The following is a 10,836-nucleotide window of genomic DNA, read 5'->3' as shown; positions in this document are numbered from 1 at the left end:
GACGTGGATAGGTGGTTGATGGCTAACGTTGTCGAACAGATAGAAGATACAAGTCGTACTGATACTTATCAAGGACTCGTGGTCCCTGCATTTGCCCTTCCTGGTCCATCTACTCCTGTCAATGCCATACAATGCCCAGCCCATGCAGCTACCACTAGGAGTATACATCTACTCGGCAACCCAAACAGCCGCCATGCCCATCCCCGTCCCCACACACATACTCGACACGCCGATCTTCTTGCCCGTCCGCCTCAGCTCACTCAACAGCGTACTCACCTGCCTGGCCCCAGTACAGCCAAGCGGATGTCCAAACGCAATCGCGCCGCCCTTAGGATTCACCTTGTCAAAGGGCAACCCCAGCTCCTTGACGCACCAAACCGCCTGACTCGCAAATGCCTCGTTGATCTCATAGATATCGACGTCGTCTTTGCTGACACCGGCTTTGGCAAGGGCCTCGGGGATGGCTTTCCAGGGCCCGATGCCCATGAGGAGTGGTGGGACGCCGACGATGGAGGCGGCGACGAATTTGCCGAGGATTGGTTGGTGCAGGCGTTGCGCGGTCGAGCGTTTCATCATCAAGACCGCGGCGGCGCCGTCGGAGACTTGGCTGGCGTTGCCGGCGTGGATGGAGCCGTCTTTGGCGAAGGCGGCGCGAATCTTACCCAGCGATTCGGCGGTTATGCCCGGTCGCACGCCGTCGTCTTTGGTCACAGTGACTGTCTTCTCCTCGTCGGTTTTGGGGTCGGTGTATTTGACTGTTAAGGGGGCGATTTCTTCGTCGAACAAACCCGCCTCCTGTGCCTTTAATGCTTTCTGATACGAACTTGCTGCGAATGCATCTTGTTCGGTTCGAGGGATTTTCTTGTCCTTGGCCATTTGCTCGGATAGCACGCCCATCGGTACTTTGCAGTTGGCCGCCTGCATGTGGTTCTCCAGCAGCTCGGAGAACTCGGTCACAGCCCCGGGTCCGTACTGTGAGGACATGCTCTCCACACCTGCACCGACGCCAATCTCGATCATGCCGGTTCTGATCTCATTAGCGATGTCGACGCATGCTTGCAGTCCAGAAGAGCATTGTCGGTTTAACGATTTGACGGCAGTTGAGTCTGGGAAGCCAGCAACAAGAGCCGCAGCACGGAATTCTGTCGCTCCAGCACCCGGGGCGAGGACATTGCCCACGGCGATATCTTCGACCAGGCTAGGGTCTATCTTTGATCGTGAGATCAGGTTCTTGAATGTTCCGGCCAGTAAGTCTGCGCCCGGGGTATCTTTAAAGAGACCTTTGCCGCCTTTTGTGAAGGGTGTGCGAAGAGCGCACGTTACTACCACATCGTCGGGGGAAGAGTGAAGGATCGAGGTCTTTGGGGAGCTGGAGGGAGTGATGGATGAGTGGGACAGGTGGCCCCCGACTTGGGAGAGGCGCTCCTGGGCTTTGTTTGGGGCTGGCATGTGTTAGTATTGGGACGACGAGAGTGACTCGAGGGGAGAGCATGCCTTGGGCCATTATCAGAGAGTTCTCTCAATTAGCTGACAGTAGAAGATGTATACGATTCAACATTAGTGGAGAGCAGGATATATGGAAGAACAAGAGTCTGCGAACAAGAGTCTGCGAACCAGAGCAGAACAATCCATTAATACCCGTAGGATGACCTCCAAAGTACTACGATGCACCCCAGTTCTGAGCCTCGGCATGTGCCATGTGCGATCATCCGGCGCCAGACTCGCTTGCTGGAGAAGCTTGGCACCCGCCTGGTCCGGATTTTCCAACCGCCGGGCAACGTTCTGCATGTGATTGATACTGAGACTGGGCTGATACTGTACCGATACTGATACTGATACTGATACTGATACTGACACTGCCCTTTCGACACGATAGCGGCCTCAAGCCGTCCCATATCCTTCATGCTGCGCTGTCGTCAGGCCGGTCAGTTTACATCGCAGAGCCGACGGAAAACTCTACATGGCCTCCAATTCAGTGATCAGAATAGGCCTGCCAGCACAACCACCTCCTCACCCCGTACCGCACCATCCACAACCTTCAGATTCCCATCCCAAACCTCTCCATCCCCATCCCCCTCTTCCCTGCCTCGAGGTACCTACCGCCCGACTTCCCGCCGCCCAACCCAAGTCCGCACCGCCCAACCGCTCAATCTCTGGACCGCCATAAAATCCATCTTCGGCTGGAAACCCACGCCAGCACCCTACACTCCCGCCCCCTTTACCGCAACCACCAATCCCTACCGTGCCCGCAAGACCTGGCCCCCGGACTTCACCACTCTACATCCAAAACACCAGTTCCACTTCGAGAAGACATATCGGCGAAGGGCGAAGCTGAAGTACGCCAGACCGCGCTGGACCAAGGGGACGAAGATTGTGCAGTTTGCCCTCACGGTCCTGATCGTGGGATATTGGGTCTTCTTTTTGGAGGTGGAGGGCGAGGGAGGCACATTTTGGGATGCTGTAAGTTGGACTCATCGCTGGGAATGAGGATAATGCTGACATGCGGAATCGAAGTTCCGGAAAATGACTTCGCATGCTTGGAATGACTTTGGTAAACTGCCCGAAAGTAACAGACAGCAGATGGGTACACTGTCCCAGGCCAAGCTCGAGCAGGAATCGGCAGGGGCAGAATGATGGAAGATGATGCAGTTGGAGACAGAAATCCGACAACAATCCGAGTCACCGTTTCCAGATGCGTCGGGATCAATGGTAAGCATTCTCAGCAGTGAATGGATCAACTCATATAACCACGGCCTTGACCTTGTTGTGCTCGTCTCTCAGAACACAGTTGGTGATGCGGTCAGAGTGACACAACTCCACACAGGCGCCGTCCCACTCCCCTAGCCTGGGAAGGAGCCTGTTAGATAAGAAGGTCAGAGGTTCAGAAACCAGCGGACCAGGCCGAGAGACTTGCAAGTCATCGAAGGACGAAGCAGCAAGCACAGAGGAGCACAATAAGACGAGATGCACAGAAAGGCGGTGGTCGAAGTGATAGAAGTCATGTTTCTCATTACGAATGATAAGAGAGAAAACGAAAACCAGAATACTCCAAACTCCACTTCGTTAATCGTCCAATGCCTGCTGCACGAGCAGACGTCGGCCAGCCTGATCCGACGGGCCACCTCGTCAGTCAAACCCCACCCCATTAACTCACCCGCTCATCCAACATACAACAACATCCATGATCAAAACTCCTCACATCAAACCCACCCGGCCCCTCCCTTGCCCAACCCCTCTCCGCCAACAGCCACGGGAACTCCAATGTCAAGCCTCAATTTCGGCGCTTCGTCCCTCTTCTTGACCGGACTAGTCCCCTTCTTCGGACTCGGGTTCTCTCTCGGCGGCCCCGCCCTCACATCTTCAACCGGCCACCCGTCCTCTCTCGCCGCAGCCACCCAGACCTTCAACCCCTCATGCACGCCGCCATAAAACTTCTCCTTGCACGTTCGCATCGTCCCGCCCATCGCTTTCTCCCATCCGCTTGCGCGCATCTCTTGGCGGAGTGAGTTTCTTTCGTCCCTGCTGGGGAGCGAGGCAAGGAGGCCGTTGAGCAAGTCCAGGTGGATGGCCAGGTAGGATGTTGCTTCCCATTCTACGCCGCCGACGTAGGGGGCTGCGGGGTGAGGTGGCCGAGGAGGCGGGTAGTGGCGGTCTGTAAATGTGGTCTGCTCGGTCTTGTTGCTGTTGTCCACGATGGGGATGACGTTGAGGTGGTGCAGGAATATCCAAAAGACTTCTTTGGTGACGTTGACCACCTCTTTGCACCAAACGCGGTAAGGTCGGTTGATGTGCATTTGTTCGATGAAGTCGAATGGTTTCTTGGCTTCGTCGGGGGAGGGGTCTTTGAGGTAATGTAGGATTGTTTTGGCGCGGGAGGCGAGGGTCGTCTCGTCTGCGTGGCGAGTTGCGGAGAGGTGGGCGAAAAGGAGTGAGATGACGATGCTGCGGGTGCTGAACTCTGATGGTCCTTTTCTCTCCTCGTCAAAGAGCATGCCCAGCAGTTTGGGGAACAACTCCGCTTCCATCTCTGCCAGCCGCTCCAACGCAAGCGATGTTGTGCACAGACCTTTCAGGCAGAGCAGTGTCTCATGTAATAAATTGTCCTCGTGCTCTTCTCGCCATTCCACTTGGAGAATGCGATACAGCAGATCAACCACCTCATCCATGCCGCCACTCTTGACAAACGTGTCCGTCCAGGCTATCGACTCGTTGCGAAGCAAGATCCTCAGCTTATGCATCTTGCCAATTTCAACCAGCTCAGGCTTCTTCACTTCACGCAAATAGTGAATGAAGTCTCCTGGCACAGCAGCCGTGTCTGGCTTGTTGAACGAGAACAGACTACTGATGGAAGTTGACGACTTGAGTGATCGAGAAGAGCTCGGACGCATCGAGGACATGTCCACGGACTTGGGACGAGATTTGCTTCTAGATCGGGTAGATTCTTCTCCCTTTTGCTTTTTCGTTGGAGAGGCACCATCATCACCACGTCTCGTCAAGGTGAAAGCTCGACTCCGAGGCCGCGAGCGCGATCGCTTGGCTTCCTTTGCGTCTTCCTCATCGCGCGTTCTTGGCCTGCTGCTTCCTTGGTCTCTCCTGTCTCTGTCGGTTGTGGTTGGTGTTTGTGAAGAGGTTGATGAACCACTGCCACCTCGCTGGTTCTGAATCAACTTTGATTTCATACTGATATCTAGGCCGCGCATCTGGCTTCTCATATTCGGTGCAATATTCCGGGCATCGAGTAGGGATTCCAACGCCGAATTTATCTCTTCTTCCGTCAATAGACTCGAGTTCTCTTGATTTTTGCGTGTCGACGAGACCTGTTTCTGAGACCGTAGATTGAGTGTATCAACTGCAGCCAAGACCCTCGATGACCGCTTCTCATGGGTTTCTGATGGCTGAGAATGATGGGACGATTGTGGTTGCAATGGTGGTCGAGCTTCTCTCAAGGGGGACGACTGCAATCGCTTCTGGTCCAGCTGCCTGTCATGATCGTCGCCAAGATCCTCCTTGAAGATGGAGCTGCGGGATGACCTGTGCTCCAAAAATGGGCGCTGTGGAGGTTTCTCCGCAAGACCCCGGCTTTCCTGGTGAACGTTCTGCTGCAGCGGTCGATTCGCGGCCAGATCTTTGGGGGTGTATAGGTCAATCTCCTCCTGAACTGTCCTTCTCTTCCCTGGCGGATAGTGTATCTTGCCCTGTTGGTCCTCGAGTGGCTGAGTTGCGAACTGTGCCCATATGGGCGACCTGGTGATCTCCACGTTGGCAGACGCGGGGGGTGATATATTTTCTTGCCCTTTCGGCGCCTCATCCTTGAGGTTCTTCTTGGACTTCTTTTTGAAGAGCGTGGCCAGACTGGTTGACGATTTGGACTTCTTCGGCTTGTGGTTGTCCACTCGTCCGTCCGAGGATGATATGCTCCCGGAATCCGATGACTTGTCTCTGATGAATGACTTGATGGATACATTGCTCTTTGTTTTCTTGTGCATCGTCGGTCTTGTTGCATCGTCCTTCACTGGCACGCGTCGAGTTTGCGGAGGACTATTGACATGTCGTTCTCCGAGTGGTGTCTCAGACATGCGAGAGGCGGGACTGTTGGCGCGGAGCTTGGTCTGATCATTGTCTCTGTTCTTTCTTCCTCGAAGAAATTCTCCCACAGACGGGGTTCGCTTGTGACTTTTCATGGCTCGGGCAGCCTTAGCGTCTGCATCTGTATCCTCGAATATGCGGGCGGCTGCAGCTATTGCAGAAGGCATGTTGTCCGGCGATCTGATGCTGTTGTGAATCATAAGCTGCTCCCGTTGAGTAAGGATGATAAAGCTACTGTGAGGCCCAAGCACATCAGGTACAACAGCTATCAATGCTGCATCACCATGATTGTTCTTCAATGATAAATCGTAAATCTGTGCAGCATGCGGAGGGCGGGTAAACAAAGAACGAAGTGTTGCCGTGCAGCAACACAAGCACGCCAAGCCCTTCCAGGGTCCACTCCGACTCCGGCTCCGCCCACTCGGCAGAAGTCTTTCCTTCCAGCAAGCAGTCTGAGTGGCTAGGGCCTGCTGGTCATGGCCATGTTCAGAGCGGTGGCCTTAGCGATGGCCTTAGCGACGGCCTTAGCAATGGCCTGGAGAAGGCTTACTACGTACTTGGCCCAGAAGAGTCGTTCTGGGCGCTGTGGCCCTTGTCTCTTGTCTTCTCCTTCCGACCGGCTCACTGACACCCCACATGATGGCTTCAAGTCGGGACAAATCGTCCTCGGCTGCTTGGCTTCCCGAGAAGTGACACTCGCTCCTTCCCACGCTCTTTCACTCTTTCATTCATTCATTCATTCAATCATTCGCATCGTCACGATATATACCTGGTGGCCCGAGCCTTTGGAAGCAAGCTGACCTGATTTTGCGGTTCATTTTCTCCAGTAACCAGTATACCTGCATTGATCATGAACTGTCCTTCTCGAAATGATGATACTGACCGGCACCCTCATTGGAATCAGAACCCCCCTGCGCTCACCGCAGATCTGACTACCCGAGCAGACCTGAACGGCATTGCAAACACTAGGGAACTGGATGGAGCCGAGCATTCAAATCAGTCGGACAAAGAGCAGGACAAATCGCCAAGAGATGCTGCAATATCAAGAGCAGAGAGGCCAGCCGGTGCGGAGCAGGAGCAGGAGAAGGAGCCAGGGAGAAAGGCTTTTACCTTGTCATCGGCTCCTCAAGAGGATCCTCATGGCAAGACTTCCTTCACGCACTTCGCTGCCCAATGCACAAGGCGACTACGAGAAATCTTGACCAAGTATTCGCGGTTCATCGGACCGGGCTTCTTGATCGCTGTGGCATACATAGACCCTGGCAACTATGCTACTGATGTGAATGGTAAGCGTAGTCACCTCAAGTTGACAAGCTGTTTTCTCTACTAGGCCGCTCGAGCTATGAGGTAGAGACTGGTTGCTGACCTCCGGCCCTAGCTGGAGCGGCTACCAGGTTCGCCCACCTCTTCATCGTGCTGATGTCCAACCTCTTTGCCATCTTCCTCCAAACCTTGTGTATAAGGCTAGGAAGCGTGACTGGCCTCAACCTGGCTGAAAATTGCCGCAAGCACCTTCCGAGATGGTTAGTCATCATCCTCTATATATTCTCTGAGTCGGCAATCATTGCTACGGACATCGCAGAGGTAAGCTAGTTCTGCAGTGCTCTTCACCGTTGCTGAGTTTTCTAGGTGATTGGATCCGCAATTGCCCTCAACCTTCTACTGCACATACCGTTGATAGCAGGCTGTGCAATCACGTTGGTCGATGTTTTTGTTATCCTCATCTTCTACCGCCCTAATGGGTCCATGCTGCATATACGCATCTTCGAGTATTTTGTAATGGCGTTGGTGCTCGGAGTGGTCGTTTGCTTCTGTATACAGCTTTCTTACATCCAAAATACCTCGGTAGGGCAAGTCTTTAGAGGTTATCTGCCCTCGGCTGAGGTCGTACGAGGGAACGGCGTTTACCTGTCTTGCGGCATCTTGGGCGCCACCGTGATGCCGCATTCGATTTTTCTCGGCTCTGGTGTTGTACAGTCACGCCTTCGTCAGTTTGATGTTAATGCCGGCACAGTCGATGCGCCTACTGCGGCGGACGACTCCAAAAGTCTGGATGAGAAGTACCGACCGTCGATCGCAGCCATCAAGTCATGCCTGCACTATTCGGTGGTGGAATTGGCTTTCTCCCTCTTCACCTTCGCGCTCTTCATCAACAGCGCCATCCTAATTACTGCTGGCGCTTGGCTATACAACAATTCCGAAGCAGCAGAAGCAGATCTTTTTGGAATACATAACCTGCTCTCCACCACCATTGCCCCTATCGCCGGCACTTTGTTCGCATTGGCCTTGCTACTTTCAGGGACCTCTGCCGGAATAGTAAGCGTACCTCGTTATCCTTTGAAGTGTAATGCTGACGGCTCATCCACCAAGGTTTGTACCATTGCCGGGCAAATGGTCAGCGAAGGCATGCTCAACTGGTCTGTCAGGCCTTGGCTTCGCCGGCTTCTGACCAGAAGCATCAGCATCGTACCAAGCGTCATCGTTGCCGGTGCAGTGGGTAGACAGGGCTTGAACGACGCTTTGACGGCTTCCCAGGTTGCATTGAGCGTCATCTTGCCCTTCGTCACAGCACCACTGATCTACTTTACATGCCGCAGCCACATCATGACCGTAATCACAGCGCCAAGCGAGAATGATGCCAGGGAGGGGGAGACAGGGTCAGCCGGTGTCAACATGAGAAATGGATGGATTGTCACCATCTTCGCAGTGCTGATCTGGCTTGTGCTCGTCGTCATGAACGTGGCTCTATTGGTGCTGGTCGGCCTTGGCAAAGCGTAGTGGTGGGAGCATCCTATTTAAGAACTTGAATAAACGATCCCAATACGGAGTATTCTTAATACAATCATTAGTTAACTCGAATCTTCACGGCCTACCATGACTTGGGCCTCAAGAAAGTACTCTCGTAACACCAAATTCCGCCTGGAAAACAGCCATCGTCGGGTCACTTCCTACCTCTATTACTTGATTACTGTTATGTCTTCAGCCGTCTAAAACAGAGCAATACTATATCGAATATACCGCCAAACCACCTGATAAGAAAGACTGCACGATCACAATGCACAAGGAACTCTGATGTATAGATCTCCTCCAAATCCATCCCTCCTCTTCCAACCATCTTCCAATACTCCCGCCACACGCGATCCCCTTCCCGCTTCCCCCAACTCCTCATCACTCCTGGGATAACTCTGCCGCTAAAATTCAGAGAAATCCATTCATTCAGCCCACCGTTTCTTCTCTTTGCCTTTGCGGCTTTGCTGAGGCGGTCGCTGGGTGAGATTAAGTATTACCCTTAAGCCTATCCTATGGAGTTTATTTTCTTCTTCTTATCTTTCTGGACTTAGGTTTGGAGCGGAGCACTGGTGGGGCGATAAACGGAGTACGTATGAGCTGAAGCACTCTGAGCAGGAAAGGAGAGATCAAAGGTCCAAACTCAACAGTTCGTCTTCTCGTTCGGCAGAGTCTCAATCGGGCGACAGACTTTATGGGGTTGGAAATCACGGTCCTATGTGCTCTGTAGGTCTCCAACAATGTGCAGTGAGAGTTGTTACAGTGAACTGGTTGGGGTTGGGAAACGTGGTGACAAATGCCACCATGAGATTAAATTAATGCAGTGCTTTTGGCGATTGAAGTCGCTTTTTGGTATTGCATGGACACTGATAGAGACTTAACTTTCAGGCTCTCTTTCGCTCTTCTTCCCAAATGCTTGGATAGGCACCAAATTCCTAGTGAGATAATGCAAGTATTATCCATCCAGCCTATTTCTAGCGAGGAAGAGCGTCATCAAATCTGAATCAATTTCCTCCCAGGCTCCCTTCTTCTTTAGCTTCGTCACCCACTCTTCTTTAAGTCTTTCATATCTCAAGCGGCCACTCGCCGTTTCGGGCGAACGAGGTGCTTTAGATCCCAGGTATTCTTCCTGATCCTTTTTGGTGAAATGAATGTAGCATTTCCCCACGACTTCATACCTTCTCCTATCCCTACCTCCGTCTCTGTCTCCTTGGACCTCCCTCAAAACCACCGGTGGCGAACAACCTACCAGATAAAAGAGCATATCGCCCTTCTCCGCACCGTCGTCCACCATTCCAAGAAAGCCCTTGTCTGCCACCATCAATCTCTTTCCAGGCTCCACCAAACGCGTCCAATCCCCCCAGAGTAATTTCGAGTGTTGGGTTAGTCCACGGAAGTCACGAATCCAAGAGAATTCTCCCAGAACCAGGCCAAAAAAGGTGGCAGAAAGTATGAGGGTGAGCCAAATCTTTTTATCGCCGCTCAGGAAAATGCTCATGATTATGAAGGGTGGGCAATGGATGAGCATCAGAAGCATCAGGAGGATAAAGTCTGGCATGGCTGAGAGAAAATCCAACACCCTCAGTACAGGCATCAGGTAGACTTTCTGCTCTTTTGTCCATCCTTCCAAGGTCTTCCCATGAACTGTGAACGTCGCGTTGGTCTTCAGCCACTGGGCGAAAATGCTCTCGGAATATTGTGGGAGATTTTCAAGGTTGCTGAAATTTGAGTTGAGGTGAGAAGTGCCACGTTCTCGCGGCACATACCGAAGACAGAAGAGGTGCCACATGCAACAGACATTCTTCGAGAAGCCCCGTGTATAGGGTTTGAAATTGATTTGCTGGCTTCCGGATTGAGAGACAGGCACGAGAGGCGGGCTGTAAGGACCTGGCTGCTTGTGTAGTAGCTGAAGGAACTCGGTGCGTCGGAGAACGGCACAAAACTGATAGGCTGGGTTGGACAATATGGAGATATAGCCGTTGAATTGTGCTTGAGGTCAAAGTAAGGATCCTACCGATAGCAATTCCCTGAACTCGAAGGACCTTGCCATTCTAAATGGGGAGACTCTCCCATATTGAATCTCCCAAGCAAAACCGATTGTTGGCCTTGCGGACAGTCAATGCATCGAGACCGTAACCCGGTGAGAGAAGCCTCCTGCCCGGCGAGACAGGAGGCCAAGATGGAAGCACCTGTGAGTCAGTCTTGCTGATCAAGATCGAATCAAGATGTTTGTACTTCTTGAATAGGGCCATTGTCAACTTCGCCACCATATTTTCAAGAGGCTGTTGGTAGTTCGGGATAGGGACTAGCTCCGGCCCGGAGCTAGGTGACGGAAATAGTGGGACTTCCCGCCCACCCTCAAAACAACCCCCTTTTTTCTATTTTCTATTATTCCATCAATTGTTATTCAAATCAGTTAAAAAATGGCTAAATATCGCAAAACTACTCGAAAAAACTGTCGAC

General features: G+C 52.6%; 5 protein-coding genes across 5 annotated transcripts; 2 read left to right on the top strand and 3 right to left on the bottom strand.

Moving 5' to 3' along the window:
• Positions 1 to 168: 168 nt before the first annotated feature.
• Positions 169 to 1,449, bottom strand: EPUS_03737 (3-ketoacyl-CoA thiolase; the record flags this gene model as incomplete). The annotated part of the gene is made up of 1 exon (XM_007807720.1): positions 169 to 1,449. One exon carries the CDS (start codon positions 1,447 to 1,449, stop codon positions 169 to 171), a length of 1,281 nt encoding a protein of 426 aa, XP_007805911.1.
• A 453-nt stretch (positions 1,450 to 1,902) lies between these two features.
• On the top strand, positions 1,903 to 2,634 carry EPUS_03736 (uncharacterized protein; the record flags this gene model as incomplete). Its single annotated transcript, XM_007807719.1, has 2 exons — positions 1,903 to 2,460; positions 2,515 to 2,634. The coding sequence occupies 2 exons, from the start codon at positions 1,903 to 1,905 to the stop codon at positions 2,632 to 2,634; spliced, it is 678 nt and encodes a 225-aa protein (XP_007805910.1).
• Positions 2,635 to 3,200: 566 nt separating this feature from the next.
• EPUS_03735 (uncharacterized protein) lies at positions 3,201 to 5,753 on the bottom strand (the record flags this gene model as incomplete). The annotated part of the gene is made up of 1 exon (XM_007807718.1): positions 3,201 to 5,753. The coding sequence occupies one exon, from the start codon at positions 5,751 to 5,753 to the stop codon at positions 3,201 to 3,203; it is 2,553 nt and encodes an 850-aa protein (XP_007805909.1).
• A 683-nt stretch (positions 5,754 to 6,436) lies between these two features.
• Positions 6,437 to 8,364, top strand: EPUS_03734 (uncharacterized protein; the record flags this gene model as incomplete). The annotated part of the gene is made up of 4 exons (XM_007807717.1): positions 6,437 to 6,872; positions 6,965 to 7,170; positions 7,216 to 7,902; positions 7,957 to 8,364. The coding sequence occupies 4 exons, from the start codon at positions 6,437 to 6,439 to the stop codon at positions 8,362 to 8,364; spliced, it is 1,737 nt and encodes a 578-aa protein (XP_007805908.1).
• A 964-nt stretch (positions 8,365 to 9,328) lies between these two features.
• Positions 9,329 to 10,162, bottom strand: EPUS_03733 (uncharacterized protein; the record flags this gene model as incomplete). The annotated part of the gene is made up of 1 exon (XM_007807716.1): positions 9,329 to 10,162. The coding sequence occupies one exon, from the start codon at positions 10,160 to 10,162 to the stop codon at positions 9,329 to 9,331; it is 834 nt and encodes a 277-aa protein (XP_007805907.1).
• Between the last annotated feature and the right edge of the window lie 674 nt (positions 10,163 to 10,836).

Source organism: Endocarpon pusillum (genome assembly GCF_000464535.1).
Source record: "Endocarpon pusillum Z07020 unplaced genomic scaffold scaffold7240, whole genome shotgun sequence".
NCBI classification, from domain to species: Eukaryota; Fungi; Ascomycota; class Eurotiomycetes; order Verrucariales; family Verrucariaceae; genus Endocarpon; species Endocarpon pusillum.
Note: the sequence above shows the minus strand (reverse complement) of the source record. Positions and strands in the feature narration are given on the sequence as shown.